Source organism: Vanellus vanellus (assembly GCF_965231255.1).
Source record: "Vanellus vanellus genome assembly, chromosome: 2".
Taxonomy (NCBI): domain Eukaryota; kingdom Metazoa; phylum Chordata; class Aves; order Charadriiformes; family Charadriidae; genus Vanellus; species Vanellus vanellus.
This window is the reverse complement of record NC_138906.1, coordinates 42965612-42985174: the sequence shown is the minus strand read 5'-3', so window position 1 is coordinate 42985174 and position 19563 is coordinate 42965612. Positions and strand designations below refer to the sequence as shown.

At 38.9% G+C, this 19563-nt stretch overlaps 1 protein-coding gene across 1 annotated transcript in view; it reads right to left on the bottom strand.

The window, feature by feature from the left end:
- LOC309668840 (ubiquitin-conjugating enzyme E2 E2) overlaps nucleotides 1-19563 on the bottom strand; it is a 216916-nt gene that overhangs the window by 195952 nt on the left and 1401 nt on the right. The window contains exons 2-3 of the mRNA XM_082479364.1: nucleotides 15777-15965; nucleotides 6433-6483 (exon numbers count right to left, since the gene is read on the bottom strand). Coding sequence (XP_082335490.1) covers nucleotides 6433-6483; nucleotides 15777-15952 — 227 coding nt within the window. The 5' untranslated portion in view covers nucleotides 15953-15965. The remainder of the gene's footprint in view (nucleotides 1-6432; nucleotides 6484-15776; nucleotides 15966-19563) is intronic.

The window sequence follows — 19563 nt, the reverse complement described above, 5'->3', positions numbered from 1 at the left end:
GCAGAAATGGAATCAAGTAGATATTCAGAATTCCATTTATTCAATGAAAACAAAACAAAACGAAACAAAAGCTTAGTGTTGAGTAATAATTTTTCATATCAAACACACATTTTCAAAGATAGCAGATCACTAAAGAAACATGAGCTATATTTTAGATAACCTTCCAAGTACAGTGCATCTTGACACATGGAAGACCCATGAAAAGAAACATCTGTGTGTTTTTTTTAAAAACAGATGCTTTGTGAACAACATGACAGTGAAAGGTCTAGAGTCACTTTTACACTGAAAATAAACAGATATTTTTAAAAAATGGTTTAGCACAGTCACATGCTTCAGACCTTAAAGCACAAGTGACACTGTCCTGCACTGCCTTAAAAGAAAATAGCTAAAGGAATTAAAAGATTACATATGAAAAAGTAACCTGACACTTTTCATCCAAGGTACTTCAAGGTGCCAAGGTAATAAATTTTAAAAACCCACCAGTTATGAAAAACAGGCAAGCTAACTCAAGTGATAAAATATAGTATAGTTGCGATTATAAAATATAATCCCAATGCGATCGTTAACTTGCATGTTTTTGGGACATGTTTCTTGCTGCTTTTGAAGCAGAAAGGGAATAAAAAATAAAAAATAAAGCAGTTGCAATGAGCACTCAAATACATTTTACTTTCATTCTTATCCTCAAATGAATGTGGATACATCACAGATTTAAAAACAACAGGATTCTGCACTTTAATATCAACTGCTTCTATGCGTATCTTTTTGATTAAGTTTTGGTATTTGCTGTAAGTTCTTAAGAGGCCTACTCGTGCAAAGTCATACACAATTTTCTGTGTCACATTTTCTCTAGAAGGTTATAGAAAACTAGCAGCAGATCAAAGTAAGCCTATACAGGCAGAAGGTAAACTCCATGGGTAATGTAATGTAACGGGAAGAGAGCCCAGATTCGTGCCAAGGAGGCTGGAAATGTTTGTGAGGAAAAACGTTCAAAGAAAGCATTCGTATGCGGGTTTTCATCTCGCTCGCACATTAGCATCACACGCATCGCAGTCATGTGCCTATGGCAACAGACTGATGCATCCCTAACTCAAACAATCAAAATCACTGATCACAGTTCCTTTTAAAATAAAAATATAAGCTGCTAGATCTTGGGGATTTTTTTCCACTTGAATTTTGTGCCTAGGTCCTCCTCCTCCTTTGGTGAAATCCCTATCAGAAGAAATAGGATTAAGTCTTTTGTTAGCCAGAGCAGTCACTAGACTCCCATACTCCTTTTAAGTGATACAACAACCGTGAGTATGATGCCGGTCACCCTTGGCACTTCTAGAGTTTTATGAAGGAACCAGCAAATAAAGACACGCTGTTCTGTGCCTATGCTGCCTTAAAGTTTCTTCTTTGGTTACAGAGCGAGGAAGCACCTCACTGAAGTAGTCTGTGCATTCTGCACAAGAGTAAAAAGAACTTAACTGGCATCAACAGGTAGTGAAATAGGAACTGGACACTACCTAAGCGAATGCAGTGTTACCGAGCTAGCACTTAATGCTACTAAAATCATTAAGTTAACTCTCCATGCAAACTAAAGGAGACTAACCAGAAGAGAAGCAAATTTAGGTTAAGCAAATTGCGTTAAAAACAGAATCCTTCCAGCACCCAAGAGGAATCGTTTTTGCATTTTGCACTGGGAGAAGGCATTACTCTGCTTTCTCAAAATATTTTCACATTTATTCAAATATTTTAAGGAAACATATAACCGAGATTATTCAGACACACACACACACACACACCCCCCCGAGTCAAACTGATGTTGTGAGCATATGATCTAAAAAACTGTATCTCTTTGCTCACATTGGAAAGCTATCTGAGTGTCCCGCAGGCTGGGGGGGGGGGAGGGGTGGGGGTGCGCACACACAGGTAAGAGGGGAAGACTTCCTTAACAAGTTCCTCGAGGGAGAGGGAAGGAAGGAGACTCGAGTAGCCCAGGGCAGCGTGACAGACACTTGCTGTACCTGCTGCTCTAGGTCCCTACACCTCTATCTCTCTGCATCATAGAGCAAGGTTGGCAATCTTCTCCCGCCCAGTCTTCCCATGAAATCGCGCTAACGTTGGTTTTCTGCGTTTGACACTTGTGCCACCTCCTTAGCTTTGAAGTAGCGCTAGGCAAGAGTTTATAACAAGTGGCCCCAAGAACAATGAGTTAAATTGACAGAATTCACATAAGCCCTTAGAGTTGTAAAGATCATGGACCCACCATTTCAGCAAAAACTGAGCCAGAACAACATTGAACAGGAATGTCAGCCTCCATACAGTCACTAACAGCGCAAGAGCCGTCCACGAAGCACAATGAGCTCCCTCCCTAAGCCAAGCTGAGTAATTTGCCATTCCACTTGGCTCTTCTCTACATCACCCCCCCAAAAATTGTGTTTTAAGTCTTTTCAGTGTGATTAGATATATTGGTTGTTTCTTGATTTCACAGAAAGTATAGGAAGCAAGGAATTAATGTAATGATTCCCAACTAATAGCAGAGATAAGACTACACGCAGGGTTTTTAAATTGTTGTTTTGGGATGGGAACCTGTCAATTTGCCCACCAAGCTGCACAGCCCTTTTTATTTCTAAGCCTCAAGCACCACCCATATTGCTAAACTGAAAAAGAAGTAAAATGTATACACATAAAAGGAATTGCAGTAAATACATAGAAAAGAGAAAAATGGTGACAAATATGCTAGAGAACATCAAAAGAAAACACGAAGAGGAAGATAGGGAACAACAGTTACTTAATAGGAAAATTTTGAGCAGTTGCTCCAAGTGGTGTCTGCAGAGAGCTGCTATTCCCTTTGTGTTGGCTCTCCTTGTTTCCAGCTGCTAAGTTCACACTGAAAGAAGCTAAAAATACATTAAATACTTTCCAAATAGTATTTTCCCATGTAAGCAATTGGTATAAGTTGCCACAGAGATGTTGTTCTCTTGCCAGTGAGAAGGGAAATAGTAGACAATGCTGACAATAGAAGTTGTATTCTACGAAATCTATTGTCTCGGACAAGATGCAGTCCAAAATATGGGAAAGTTTGAAAAGGCATTATTTTAGCTACAAGAATTCCCAACTATTCCCCTCTTCCAGCAAGACAATATACGAAAATGATACTTAAAGATGAGGTTTTTATCACCCATGAGAAAAGGCATATTCTGCACTACTCAGAGGTATAATATGTGCAACATTTCTAGCAATCAAGCTTTGGTATTTCAATGAGGAGGAAAAAAGAAGAGTGGCAAACGTCTACAATTTGGGTATCCTGTCTCCTGACAAACTAGAATTTCACAATGCTGCAGATTTAAAACACAAATGTACCTGCTTAGCATTCAGGACTGTCTTTGTAAATTCAGCTCTATACAAAAGTAAGGGGGGGATAGGGGAGGAGAGGGGGGGACGGGGGACACGACACGACATACACAGCATGTACTAGAAACCATCCAGTTCTTTCTGTTAAATGTGAAGTATAACAGGCTTTTTTATGACACGCCTTCCTCCAAAAATAGCAATGATTACACTGCTCAACTCCCACACATCCCCCAGCTTAACTTTTTGACACTTAGAACTTTGTACATTCTCAGTCCTAAGGAATGATCCAAAGTTTGGGGAGTCAAGAGGACTTTCCATTGCCCAGAACCCAAACTACAGAATATGAAATACAACAATACCTAAGGGAGGCAGGCAACTCTGATTTCTTATAACATTAAACCTTCTTGTAAAGCCAAACGTGACAGATTTTTTAGGAACTCTGAAATCCACAGCTTACCACAGTTTTGGAAAGATGCTGCAAGTCGCAGCAGTGATAATCTGCCAATTACAAGGCACATGTGCGAGCAAGACTTTTTTTGTCTTACAGACAAACAAGAAGATTATACAGCCTATTCTCTTCCTGGGGACAAGGCGGGAGAAGCGTTAAGATTGCAGCTGCTGCAGAAGTGGAAGCTGCAACTCCCTTGGAGCTTGTACTGACTGTATACCCTAGCTGGGGATCCTACATTGAGGGATGCTACTGTACTACAGATACTGTTCCATTTAGGGTTTTTTCCCCTGAATGAGACGAATCTGAAGCTTTGGTCTGCTGTAGTTAATGGAAAGTTAACGCAATGCATCTTGCAATATTCCACCCAAGTTCCAGTTCAGCTCAATATCCTGCCTATCAAAAGTTCCTGAGCAACTGCTCAGAGACTATTCTTGAATAAGACAGCTTTCCTTCACGTCTTCTGTGACATTTAGTTTTGAGATTTATCACATTCCCGTTGCCCAATCGTGATTTATTTTATATATAAAAGAGGACACACAGTGAAGGTAAACCGGAATCACAACCATTTAAAGTAGCCTACATCTGTAAGGAACTTATCTTTATGAAAGAAGTTTGTTTAGAGAAAATCTAGCACCTGTTATAACAATGATGTAAATTTCACTAAAAACAATAAAGGACATATGAATACTTTAAGGTAAGATACACTGTACTATAGCTTGGCTTTCTTCATTATGCTGAAGAATCATGTCTGGCTGATGTATTTATTTTGTAATGTTTAACTATAACAGAAAATAGATGAAGTTCAAATGAAAACACTGTTTAGACTGTGTCAACAGAGCATAAAACTAAATGAAGTGATTCCATATTGACTATAAAAACATATTTGCTAATAGTAAAGCTACTAATGGTTATCTATCAAGATCACAACATGAAACAATTCTGCATCTTAAGAACTGTGTTAAAGCAGCAGACACACAAAGTTGGATGTAATTTTTTGATTTTGGAAAACATCATCATGCAGTGCACATTACTGCTATTTTACCATTAGTGTAAATAATTTTTTTAAAAACCCAGGAAATCTCCAGCTCACTTCTTATTTTTTTAATTGTAAGTCACCAATGAGCTTTCCACAGCCAATGCTCACTTTACACTTGCTAGCAAAAGAAAATCAAATAACAGTATCTTGTATACTGAAACAACTGCTTTGTTACAAAGGGAAAGATTCAGAAAACGAGAACAAATGACACTGCTGTAAAAACTATAAGCCTTTTAGACTCAGTTCAAAGACTTATGCATTCTTCTACAACAGACTGAAGTTTTATATTCATCTCAGCAAATCAATCCACTAATAGGCACCAGTCATCAACACCTAAGTAAAGATCTGCCATTTGAAACAGCTTTGATGTGATTGAAGACTCACACACAGTCGTAAGTATGACAGAACAGCTTAGCTATTAAAATGTTTTATCTAGCAAAGAACCGTTCATCCTAATTGACTGAAATACTCTTTGAACGCTATTATTGCAAGGCTACTTCACCACACAGCGCTTTAGTACATAGCCACTTGACTTATATCTTGAGATCCAGCACAACCACATCAAATCTTGTTAGAATATTTTCTCACACATACTTTTGTCAAGAGACCAAAACAATAAAGCTGACTGTCATTTTTACTACCAGTTGCTTAGTTAATTCGATACCGAAACGTACTGGGATTCATTATAAAAGCTGCATGCAATCAGCCATTTCTATCAATCTTTCTTTTTACTGCACTAATAGAATGAATCCTCCTAACCACATCAGTTGAAATGGGTTGGCAGGACTGGATGGAAGCTGTTCCTCTGCACCGAGCCCAACCTCTGAGCGCAAGAGGTGCGGTGGCAGGGGGTCCTTTAAGCAGCGCTGCGCAGCCCTGGCCCAGCTCCAACACTGACCATATGTCAAGCTGACAGATAAGAAGCTGGAGACAGTCATCTAAAAACAACTGTACACCGCCCCAGCCACCAGGCAGCAAGGGTTTCGAGGCCTACCTCATTACTCATTTCAAAGCCAATTTTAAACACACCAAAAGTAAACATACCTGACCAAAAAAAAAAAACCAAAACCAACAAAAGAAGCCAAAACACAGGCACAAAGTCATTATTAGAAAGGCTCCGCAATGATATACTCTATTTCAGGAAGTTTCCACTGAATATTGTAATTGATCACCAGAAACACAGTCAGAAGATTAATAACAGGTTGTGCCTATAACATTTTTCCTTCTCCATTATATTCACAGCGTGTTAACAATTTGTAAGAAACAGGAATCAAACATACCAGCAACTGCCACCAAGATTACATTTTACAGAATCAAACAAAATGCTACTGATTCAATACCTCAAATGAAGGGTGATCTGATTTTTAACATGTATCTATTAATGCATTGTAGAGTTCATCACTTTTTACCATTAATTTTGTTACCAGGAAGTATGTCATATCAATTCCTTGTATGTAGGCAAACACTGTTCTATTGGCTTTTATTCCAAAATTACTCAGTAATCAGCAAAAAGGAATAGCTAAAATTTACTCCAGTCCCCTATGCAACTTCCATAGTTCCATATATTCCATTTCCATATTCCAAATTAATAAAACCCAGGTGAACTTACCTACAGTTTGGCGGAGGGTCTAATGTAATTTCTGCAAGTTCTTTCTGAATTCTTAAGAGAAAAAAAAAAATATTATCAGGACTTTTTTGCAATATGTTTCTTTCAACTTTATGAACATTTCCACAGCAATCAAGAATAATAAAGTATAATTCTTATAATTTCTCATGGGAAGCTGATGCTATAAGGTTCCATGAAACTGCTCAAGAAAACATTGAACTAAAAATCAAATATTTTCTGAAAAACAAACCTCCAATCTGGGACAAGTTATGCCATGAGCAGCCACCTAGAAAATCCCTCTTTTTCAATAGGTCAGGTTTCTCAGCGCCCTTGCTCACACAAGAATTAAATGTCTCATATGCTCTCATTCTCTATTTTCCCCTTGCCTGTATGCCTCTGTGCTGGTTTTGGCTGGGCTAGTTAATTTTCTTCATAGTAGCTAGTATGGGGCCATTTTTTGGATTTCTGCTGGAAACAGTGTTGATAATACAGGGATGTTTTAGTTATTGCTGAGTTGTGCTTGCACAGAGTCAAGGACTTTTCTGATCCTCACACCGCCCCACCAGCAAGTAGGCTGGGGGTGCACAAAAAGCTGGGAGAAGACGCAGCCGGGACAGCTGACCCCAACTGACCAAAGGGATATTCCATGCCATATGATGTCATGCTCAGTACATAAAGCTAAGGGAAGAAGGAGGAAGGTGGAACGTTCGGAGTTACAGTGTTCACCTTCCCAAGTTACCCATGATATGTGATGGAGCCCTGCTTTCCTGCAGACGGCTGAACCCCTGCCTGCCGATGGGAAGCAGTGAATGAATTCCTTGTTTTGCTTTGCTTGCATGCACGGCTTTTGCTTTGCCCGTTGAAGTGCCTTTAACTCAGCCCATGAGTTTTGCATTGTTTTTACTCTTCTGATTCTCTCCCCCATTGCAACTGGGAGGAGTGAGCGAGCGGCTGCGTGGTGTTTAGTTGCCGGCTGGGGTTAAATGCGACAGCCAGAATGTTTAACTTCTTAATGTATCCTGCACTCACAGGGCAAAAAACCCAACTTCATAGAATCATAGAATGGTTTAGGTTGGAAAGGACCTTGAAGATCATCAAATTCCAACCCGCCTGCCGTAGGCAGGAACACCTCCCACTAGACCAGGTTGCCCAAGGCCACGTCCAGCCTGGCCTTGAACACCTCCAGGGACGGGGCCTCAACAACCTCTCTGGGCAACCTGTTCCAGTGCCTCACCACCCTCAAAGTGAAAAACTTCTTCCTAATGTTCAATCTGAACCTGCCCTCTTCCAGTTTAAAGCCATTCCCCCTTGTCCTATCACTGCATGCCCTAGTAAACAGTCCTTCCCCAGCTCTCCTGTAGGCCCCCTTTAAGTACTGGAAGGCCGCAATAAGATCTCCCAGGAGCCTTCTCTTCTCCAGGCTGAACAGCCCCAACTCTCTCAGCCTCTCCTCATAGGAGAGGTGCTCCAGTCCTCGGATCATCCTCGTGGCCCTCCTCTGGACATGCTCCAGCAGGTCCATGTCCTTCTTATGTTGGGGACTCCAGAGCTGGATGCAGTAGTCCAGGTGGGGTCTCACGAGAGTGGAGTAGAGGGGCAGAATCACCTCCTTTGACCTGCTGGCCACACTTCTTCTGATGCAGCCCAGGATACGGATGGCCTTCTGGGTTTCAGAGGATAGTTGTCTCTCACCTTCCTGAAAGAAGCCTACCCCTGTCTTCTCCATAGCCTCCTCCTAAATACTGGGGGGCTGCTGTCAGGTCCCCCCAAAGCCTATCCTCAAAGGGAAGCACTCCAGCTCCCTGGCCAGGATGGGGACCTGCCGCTGGACCTGCTCCAACGCATGTCTTCTTTATACTGGGGGGCCCAAAACCAGGTACGTGTTATTCCAGAAGCAGTCTAATGAGAGCTGAGTAAAGGGAGATAAATCACTTTACCTACTGACTATGCTCCTGTTAATACAGCCCAGGAGGCAGTTAGCCTTCGTTGCTGCCTCACGTTGAGCTTGCTGTCTGCCAGGGCCCCCATGTCCTTCTCAGCAGAGCTGCTCCCCAGCCTGCATTGTTACGAGGGGTTAGTCCTTCCCACATGCGTGATGTTATGTTTCTCCTTGTTGAATTTCACAAGTTCCCTGTCAACCCTCTCTCGCAGCCTGCCGAGGTCTCTCAGAGCAGTAGCTCTGCCCCTGTGTGTACGAACTGCTCCTCCCCAACTTGTGCCATCTGCGAACTTGAGAGTGCGCTCTGCCATATCCTTCAGGTCACTGATAAAGATGTGAAGCTGGGCAGGTCCAGTACAGACCCCGGCAGTACTGCACTCGTGACAGGCATCCTGCTGGAGGTCTTCCTCCAGGCAGAGCAATTTTGTTGTTAAGGATTTCTGGATATTCCCAGGCCAAGTACTTGAATTCCTGATCTATGCCACATCTGGCAATATGGGCTCTTTTCCATTATACCAGTGTCTACAGGAGAACCAGTATATCCCCCTCTGAAGAAATTTAAACATGCAGAGTAGGAGTTTACAGAGTTCCCAAAGGAACTTGTAGGAGTTTACAGTTCCCAAAGACACACCAGAGTATGATGCCATAAGCAGGACTGCAATGGTCACCTTCCCTATAAACTACTCCCAAGGCTTTTTTATAGGCTACTTCAGTGCAAAACCATGAACTTTTAGAAGGAGGAAGGAAAAGAAAAGCAATTAAATGTACCCTCAGTATTTTCTTCTTCCTTTCTCCTTCACAGGAATTCATGTACAGGAGCAGAGAGCTATTCCTGTTATTCCCTACACTAAGAAAGGAAACCTGCATGATAATACCACTCAAATTCTTGAGATATGTGCCCAAGCCACAACCCAAAAGCTCATGCCTGACCTGAAGTACACACATACTTGTTAAAAATTACTGCCACTCATTTTGCACATAAATACAGGCAAAGAAATTGGTTTATCAAAATAAATATTCAGGTATATTGGCACATATAACATAAAAATGAGGAGTTTAATTTTCCATATGACGTTAAGATCCAAACACAATCTTACATGCTAAGGAGTCTCACAGCCACTATCAAAATTTCCCTTACGCCACTATGAGTTGATTTTAATGATTTTATTCATTTTATAATGGATAAATGAACTAAAAGAAGTAGAGGAACTGGCCTGAACCAGAAACTCCAATCCTTTATCAATCACATTCTGAAGTAATTAGGACATACGTGGGCAAGATTTGTAGGTAGAGGTAATAATCGTTTATTAGAGCAGCCAATATAATTGAAAAGAAAAAAACGCTCTTTCAGGTGCTTAGCTTTTCTTCTAACCTCTGTGCACCCCAACCCTACATACACACACACTAGTTACTCCTGTAGAGGGGGAGAAATTTGATGTTTATTTGCTTTTTCTACTCATTGTAAATATTTACATCCCCAGTGCACAGAATTTCCCCAATAAATATCATTCCTTTCTTGTAAAAATATAGGCACAGGCTGCTTAATCAATATTTGCAGCAAGTCATTGTAGTAACACTGAAAATCCACCACATTCTTTAAAAGGGAAAATCTGATTAGTGAAGTGTAAGCACAATAAACCTGTTGCTTTTAAAAAGTTACTCCATTTAAACAATCGTAACAGTTCACACCTTTTAAAAGGGATATCTTACAAGTGTGGGAGATGCTTAAAATATTTTTTATGTATATCACAAATGTATATGGTGGTTTTGAAGTGTACATTATCACAGATTCAAATCACGGAAAACCTAGGTAGCGTGAAATCTTCAATTTGATGTTTTATGGGTCATTTTGCTTTTTCCGCCTTTTGGGAAGTTGAAGAATGACGGCTTTGAACTTCTATAGAGTCAGGGATTATTCCTTTGCTTTACAAATTTTAGGAAAAGCAGTTAATATTTCACTGCATTACAATGAGTCCAAAACACACCAAGAATGGATTGACAAGGGCAGCTTAAGTCCTAGATCAAAAACCTCACATTCTTCCTCCTAAATCCTAGCCTGTGTTCCTTCCATTTGGAAAAGAGTACAGAGCTTTCTCCTTTTTCCCCTCTATTCTAGTTCAACCTAAAATTTCTACCTTCCAATGCCAAGAGTACTAAAACAGTCCTTCTTCAAGCTTTTCCTGTGACAGAGCAAACAAGAACACAATATCTTTCTGCTTCAAGTGATAAAAATTGATCAGATAGTACTTTCAATTTACATTCAGAAGTCCTAATTGCTTTTGCAAGCATCTAAGATAAAGAGATGTTTCATTCACGATTATTTTTATACAAACAAGATTTAACGTGTTAATACAATGCTGTCCATCAGTTGCTCCTCCGCAAGTTGTCCGTGTTTATTCTCCTACTCTGTGGCATCCCAAACTAAAATTAATACATACCTTACACCCCTTTTGTTGCAACCTTAATTTACCTTGCATTCATGCTGAGAGCACATTCATAAACACTTTCTGTAGAGCAGCTGACATGCAATAGCTTGTTCACATGTCACAGCATTCAAAGTTACAATTAAATCATCAGACAACATCCCAGAGAGCCTTGCACTGATAGAGACCTCCAATGTGCAAGCTGGCCTTTGTCTGCACGAGTTATTCCACTGCTCTGGCACTTGTTTCATCTCTCCATTGAGTTACCCTCAGAATCTGGCATAGGAGAGGATGTGCCTCATTTCCTTCACTGACCACAGAGGGTTCACCGCAAGAGTATGTGGCAGCTGGCAACAAAACATTTTTTGCAGGGTCCTTTCTGGCACCTCTTTCTTTGTATCTTCTACCTCACTAGTTATGTTTAGCTATGTCAGAGAGGAAAAAGGACTCTAAGTTAAAACCATTACATATATCTGGATTATATTTAAACTAATGGCATACTGGCTTACTATAAATTGGGAAGTGTGTTGACGGCAGGGGGAGAAGCCCTTGCTAGTCATCAAAGCCCTATGCTGTACACATAGGACATTTAATTTGCAATGTCACATCTGATACTCTTTCTTTGGTCTTAAAGAAGTCATTTGAGCCCTCTCTCATATACACACACACAAAAATATTTTCCCCTCTGTTTTACTAACCAAAAAAAACAAACATAGTTGCCTTCCAGTAATAGTGCAAAGGTTAATCTACCCCTAAATTCAGAAGCATGAAAGTACACTGTGGATTTCAAATATTATTAATTCTCCAAGACAGATATTTACTACTGTTCCAAGCCTAGGGGGACTGTGTGTTGTTTCTTTCATGAAACAGTAAAAGTTCTTTAAAGCTAAGAGAGACTGAACATGTCAGAGAATTTCCCAATACGATTAATAGGAAAAGAAGCAAAATAAAGCACTATATGACCATGAGCTATTTTTACCACATCTACTTTTCTAAAATATATGCCTTTTTATCCATAAAAGCCAGGTGAACCAATAGACCACACTGAGAATACTAAGAAATGCAACCACTGGTATGTATTTCAGTCTCACATAAACTGTGACTGAGCAGGAAACTGATCTAAAGATAGTCAGATTCATGCTGGAGAAAAAGAAATATTCTTGCCTCCATACTAGATGCACAGTAAGTGACAAGGATATTTCTTATAAGAAAAAGCATATTCCACATGCTGAGTATTATTCCCAGATTCCTTGAAAATAGTGCTGTGATAAACTCTGAGAAAAAGAAGGAGGGGGGGGGGAGGAGAAGCTACTTTTTATTTTATTGAATTGCAAACAAATGTAATCCAATACCTATTTGCTACTCCTTAAGGTTGTAACTTCTTTCAGTAAAGAAAAGCAAAAATTACAACTAAAGTTTTAATGTTCACAGTTCATTGTAGGCACAGATATTTATAAAAGAATTCCAGGACTGGACAAAAAGGTTGACAGACTTTCAACTATCAGCTTCAGGAGCCAAGCAAAACAATACATTTATTTGTTGAGCTACTATGTCAGCCAAGAATGGTTACACTTCTCTCAATTCAAAGGTCATACTAAGATTTGCTACTTAAGAGGTAACAAGATGCCTGCTGTTTTCAAGGACAGCAATTCAATTCCATGTCTGAACTGTAATTGTGATGTGCGGTGAGTTTCTCAATCTTGACATGTTAGGTAAGAAAAGTTGCTATTTAAGGTGATGCCCTCTGGGTGAGTAAAATTGAAGGACCAGTACACTGTATGACATATGCTGTAAGCTATTACACCTGTACAGCAGCTAGTCCTAGAAGTATTAACAGAGAAGGACAGTGTTTGATGGCATTCTGCCTTCTTGATACCATCTATAGCAACGGTAACACAAGAAACTCCGTATCTTAAAAAAAAAAGATAATCTTACTCAAATGTGAATTCAAGTGGTTTCATATAGCCTCCATAATCAGATCACTTTGGAAAGCAGTAAGCTGTGAGAGTAGTATATTCATACATAAGACACTGGCAGCGCTTTACTTCTACACAAGCAAAAGTCAGCACATTGCTAAGTCTTGTTTTATACAAAACCTAATGCTACTGAAAATTCTTCAAATCTAATTGACTGCATAAATATACAAATAAAAACCAGAAGTATTCCAAATACAGATGCACAAATCTTCATTCTAATCCAAGATATACAGTAGGTATCATAACGTAATCCAAAAATACTGTGATTACAAATCCATATGCATGAAAAAGATTTCCAAGTGAGAAAACGTGACTTCCAAACTCAGGTTAGAATCAAGCCTGTAGTCTGTGACTTTAGCTTCAATGCTATGTTAACTTGCTGGTGTTCTCTGCTTTAAACAAGAATTAAGGAATCTTGACCAAAGCCACAATTGTGGTACACTCTTGTTGTTCGGGGTTTTTACTGACTTTAGCAGAGTTGACTCCTTTAACTATAACTGGGTTATTAGAGGGAATTGCATAGTGAAACACTTAAGTGAAGATTATTATGACTTCAGAGTAATGCCATACAAACCCACAAAATTCAAAAGCTAGAAAATTAAAAAATTGGTAAGCATACATGCAGTCTTTTTTTCCACCAGGACAGGTGAATTACTTCAATTTATTTCAATTTTTAAAAGATCACTTTTTTAACATGGTCAAGAATAAAATTCCCACTGAAGGAGTACAGCCTTATTCCTGCACTACTTTTCATTTCTAATGAACAAAAATAATAATATTACTATGAAGATACTTCATAGAGACAGTTTCACATATTGAGAACTCTGCCATTTTCCTGCCTTCATGTTACTCCTCTCCTTTTTTTCCTCTACTTTAATTTCTGATTATCCTTTCTTGAGGCATTACTGATTTTAATTAAATTTTTTAAATTAATTAATTTTAATTAAAAAGCAAAGAAACAAAACCTGCCATATAAAAACCTGGCCAGATTAAGAATATTTATAGAAATGTAATCCCAGTGACAAACTACTGAACACTAAAAAAAAAAAAATTAAAAAAAAGAAATACCATGATACCATCGAAAAACACTGTTACTATAAAAACTATGTCGTTGTGGTCCTTCCACAAAGTGCTATGACAACCAGCACTCCTAAAATACATTTTTTCAAAAACATTATTTATTGTGCACATATCTACAGAACTCTCATAAATCATCTCAGCTTTTAAAATGCATAATCAAAGGCTTTCCTTCAATATTAGTACACATACGACACTGGCTTTAGAGTCTAACTAGCAAACACACTGATGTCAGCAACTGGCATAATTAGTTTCTGTAGAACCGTAAGCAGATATGATTAAACTTTAAAAGGTTTAAGTAATTTTATCACTGTGAAATGCATGTTGATAAAAGCTCTAAGCTTTGAAGATACAAAGCTAAGATTAATAGACCAATTTCTGACATATCATTACTAATTTTTTAATTGGATAGTGTCCACAGGCCCTTGTCAGAATTGTGGCATCATTACATTAGGCATGGTACAAAGTTCAGAACACATAGACTCTTTTCTAAAGATGTTAAAAACTGCTTTTTAATGACCTTAAAAGTCATGACTAGTCCAATATTCCTAATATTTAAAAAATAACAATAGCAGGAAGCAGACGAAAAGAGAAGAAGGCCAGAACCCATAACAGATGTGAGGATTAACTACATGAATAACATCATGGTTTGAAGTGAAAGTGTTTTGTTGGGTTTTTTTTCCCTTTTAGTCATAAAAGCAAACATGGGCATGCTTTGCTGGCCATCCTGTAAGTGATATGACACGGTAATCTCCTAATAGTGTCATGGTAGGAATGGGTCTTCAGAAAGCTTTTCACCGGGGAAGAAAAAAAAGAAGAAAGGCTAGATGTAAGGAAGGCGCCTGTGGCAGAAGAAAAGCATGACAATATCTCATTGGAAATACAGAAGAAACTTCAATTCAGAAAAGTGTGTAAATGGTAAGGGGCAGATTAAGCCAAGACAAAGACTTGGACCCTGAAGAGATGTACACACACTTTTATATACTGGTATTTATGGACTACTACTATATGCATATGTTATAAATTATGGCAATAGGTCCTTGATGCTTCTCCTTTACCACAGCACCATAGTGGCACAACTCCAATGGGTTTTCTTGTACTTTACATGGCCTTGAATTAGCAAAGAAATGGGATCTGCGAAGTCTGCAGAAAGGCAGACTGCAGAATTGGTCTCTTGTCAGTTTATTTTAAAAGTGTTTTTTAACTTCAATCACTATAATCCTATTTAAATTCTGTTGCCTAGACTAACACCCCTTCGTGTACTAACAGAGCAACACTAAGCTGTAAATTCCTTCTGTCTGGTCCAAGCAAGACAATCGCTATCTGCAGATTGACGTGATAGCATGGAATAATTTAAATAGCTATTCTACAAACCCACCTTTCCTCTCAAGCAGAAAAGAGAAGGAAAAGAAATGGGTATTAAAACAGACCACAGTTTAAAATAATGAAACCAACGTGCATTTGTTGTTCACTCAAACATTTCTGACCTGACCATCTGGGAAAAGGAAAGGCAGTACTTTACAGCAATAGGTATTACGGTAGTCCTAACATGCTGAGTTACTGAACTGTCTGAAATGTTTATGGTTAATTAACTGTAAGTTACACTGACAAGTTTCAACATCAGTCATACATACACATACAGAGATATATTTTATAAGGCTACAAAACTGTCTGAGTTTTACTAGCAATAAAAAAATGTCAGCTTTTATCATGCAAGCCACTATTAAAACCATGTGAAAGAACCAATCTGTCAAAGAAAGGAAAAAAGTATACAGGTCTCATTATTGTGACCAGCCTCAAAAGGCTATTGCACTGACATAGTAGTGTTATAATAAAACAATAAGAAAATTAATATACTGAGTCAATCCATACATCTGCTGGACAGCTGAAAAAAAGAGAAAGGAAAATAAACAGCCAGAAAGAACACTGTACCTTTTAGCACTAGTTGACAGTTTAGCAGCTGTTTTGCTTGATATTTTGCCCTCTTTTTTCTTGGGTTGAACTTGCTCCCTTTCTTGTTCCTGCTGAACACCTTCACGCTGATCTCCATCAGAGCTGCCTCCACTAGTGCTTGGACTATCGTCAACTCTCTGCCCCTCTGTAGACATGGCAGATGATGCACTAAACAAAAAATAAACAACAAAAGTTGGGTTTTTTTTCTTCTTTTTCAGAAGAAACTGTCCAATAGTATTTCTTACATGCCTTAAGGAAATAACTCACGAGATTTACGTCTTTGTCTTAATACATAATGCTTGTGTTACAGTACTCCGGTAATCTTAGTACTGGAGAGTTTTGCCATAAGCATCTTAGCAATAATTCAGGAGTTGGTAATTTTAAACCCCATACCAAATAAATAATACACCCTTATATATATGAAAAGCATAAGTTATTGGAGTTAAGCAGGAAACATAATTCTGCAAGTTTAATACCATTCATCATGAATGATATTTTTCAACCACTTGGCAATATCACGAGTTCTCTAGATCATCACTATGCCACCAGTTCAAATCTAGCATAGTTTGTTAAAAACTGAGAGCTATTACTATCTTAAGACTCTCTGTTATCCCATATGAAGTAAATTTGTGGGCTCATTCCAAGTCTATAATGTGGGTTTCCACATTACAAAATCCACATCTTGGCATGCTTGATGGAAACATTCACAGAACCAAAAGGCACTAACACAGGACTGTTTGTATTTACTAAAACGGTGTGCTTCTAGAGCTGTAAGCACACCGGTAGAGGATATAAGGAAGGTTTTTCCTGACAAATTCTCTTCAGGCAACATGAGGCAACAAAGCTGTCAGACAACACGAGCGACAAGAAATCTCAGTATATTACAGAAGTCAGGTTAACACTTTATTTGCACACTTCTGATACTAGTTAGCCATCTTCATTTCTTCCTTCATTTTAAATAGTATAACAATATGCCAACAGATGAGGAATTACAAACCCACGGCTACAGCTGTTATGACTTCTCAAACTGTTCTAATGAAGGGCAGATGTCCATGAAAAAACTCTTACTGAATTAGCATATGTGGTGGCAATGTCTGTTAGAAAATTTTACAAAAAAATCCACCCAAACCCAGGTTTTTCCTTTAACTCCAAGCCTGTAGTTTATATTCATACTTTATATCTCCTCCTCTAGAGACTTTAATAAAAGAACCACCTTCAAAGCACACAGGCCCAAACGTTACTTGCTTACACCCACGCAATCCCCATATATCTGGGTGGTTTTCTGATCGAATCTGTCTGAATCAAGAATTTGCTCTTTCATACATAGACTTTTAAATTGCTGTGAACTTTGACTTGCTTTTCCTCTTACCTATGTACGTACAGCATCACAATTATGAGCAAAACTATTCACCTTGACTATTATACATTTTAATACTCTCTCAAGGGAGAACACTGAGATTGCAGGCTCAGATTCAACCATGCTCATTCAATGGATTAAACAAAGTTCTTTTCCCTTCACGTATTTATGGAAAAAGACAGCAAAGGAAAAGTAAAGTCACATCAATGCCAACAGGGTTACGTTGCAAAGGATGCTTTTTAAAAAGGCCGCAAGTGTTTTAGTTACAGCTGCATGTAAAAAAATAAATTTAGTCCTATTCTGCAAAAGCCTTACCTAGATCTAATTCTATCAAATAGTACACACCATAGAGCGGAAGAACGAATCTTCTCAAGCACTATTGACACAATCCAACTAACTCCAGGAGGAATCAGATCCTTTTTGTCTAATTTATAAAGCTATACTGAAAAGGAAATCCAGAAGTATAGCATCCATTCAAAATGTTTAGATTCTAAGAGAAATAGCAAAGTAATAGTAAGTGATGGATATGGGACTAGGTTTCCCTTAATCAGCTTAAGCTACATTTTGGATTTTATTTTGGAAAAGAATATTTTACAAATATATTTTCATATATAAATTTATATAAAAACACAACAGCTAGCCTGCTCATTGAAGTAACTGAAATAATGCATAGTCTGCGTCCCAAAATTAAAATAAAAAAATTGTTCATTCTTAGAGAACCATTTTTCCTATGGTACAGCTGCAACATTATATTTAACATAATCCATATATTTAGACAGGTTAATGTTTAGATGTTTACATCCTGGTTGTCAGATTTTAAGATAAAAGCAACAAAAGATTTAGTGGTAAATCACACAAGTATCATATTCTGACAAGTCAAAATATGCATTTAATAACTATAATGCTATTTTGATAGTAGGTATCTGTTTGCTTTGCTTCTACATATAGCTGAAATACATCTCATCTTTTTTTATAACACTTTTGATGGCCTTTATTTACTTTATAGTTCTGATCTTTGCTTAATACATCTAATTTAAAGAGAAAAATTATCTTCACAATCTACATAGGCTTTAACACCACAGGCCAGAAAGTTAAAAGCATATTTAATAAAGCCTATATGCACAGGACATCTGCTGTGAATAATCTTGGCTATAAATATTACTATTATCCAAAAACAACTGTATTCACTTCATCAGTTCAGGTTACTATCCAGCAGACAAACACTCTAACGGTAGCCCAGAGCATATAATTACTGTAACATGTAATGCCAGCATTTACAACAGGAAAATGCTTAAATCTGTCATTTGATGTCTGGCTAGTTTCTTGGGTTTTTTTCCTCTCCCCTTCTCTTTCTGTTCCCCTTTCTGACATCCAGGCAGTTCTTTCCATGCCCTGCCCTCCCCCCCCCCCCCAAAATATCTGCAATTTTAGGAATTTTGCATAGTTCAAGGGATGCTCAATATCGCAGTAAAAGTGTGTTTTAAAGGGCCTGAAGTCAGACACTTCAAACGTGGTCAACCTCAAAAGACAAACAAACACATAAGCAAATAAGAGAATGGGAAAAAAAAAATAAATTGAAGGGATGACACTGTTAGGAAAACATTTCAGTGCCACGAACACAGACAGAGAAATACAAGATACTCCTTGAATCTGGACAGCCATGAGTGTGTTTGCAACTGTCACACGGAGCGAGAGGAAAGACACACCATGTCCAGGTCCCTGGCTGCCAGGCTATTCTACATTCAGATAAGGGTTGCTAACCTCCCTGCTGTTGTGCTGAGAAAAAATTAGCAGAGGGGACAGAGGAAGGAGTGAAAGGAGACTTAAAAGTCTCTCCCTTAACGTGAGATGATTCAGCAGAGACACAGATTAAGACTGTAACCACAACTATCAATTCTAAGTGAAGTGTCCAAAAGATCTTGCTTCTGTCATATATATCCACTGGCAACTTCCTCTCCCTCCTCAAAAGGAAAAAAAAAAAAAAAAACACCACCACCCACAACAGAAAAAAACAATCACTACCCCCCCACACCCCCAAAAAAATAATCCAGCAGTCAGGGACAGAGAGATCCTGGCAATGTGCAGATGGGTCCCAAGGGCGGCAGTGCTAGTGATGATGTCTTTCTAAAGCGGTCTTAATTTCCTATAAGCCAAGATAAATTGAATATTTCTGCAGGGTCCACGAAGAGCAGCAACAGCAGCAGCCGCCTTACTTCATCTTCATTAGAAACGGTAAAGGGCAAAAGGACCAAAAACATCACCGGAGGGGACGCAGAAGGAGCCGGGCAGGGTCCGCCTCTCAAGAGGGGGCACCCGGAGGGAGGGGACGGCACCCCCGGGCTCCCACGGCCCCGCCGCCGCGGGTGGGTACACACGCGACTCGCCCGTCGGGGAGACCCAGCGTGGGGC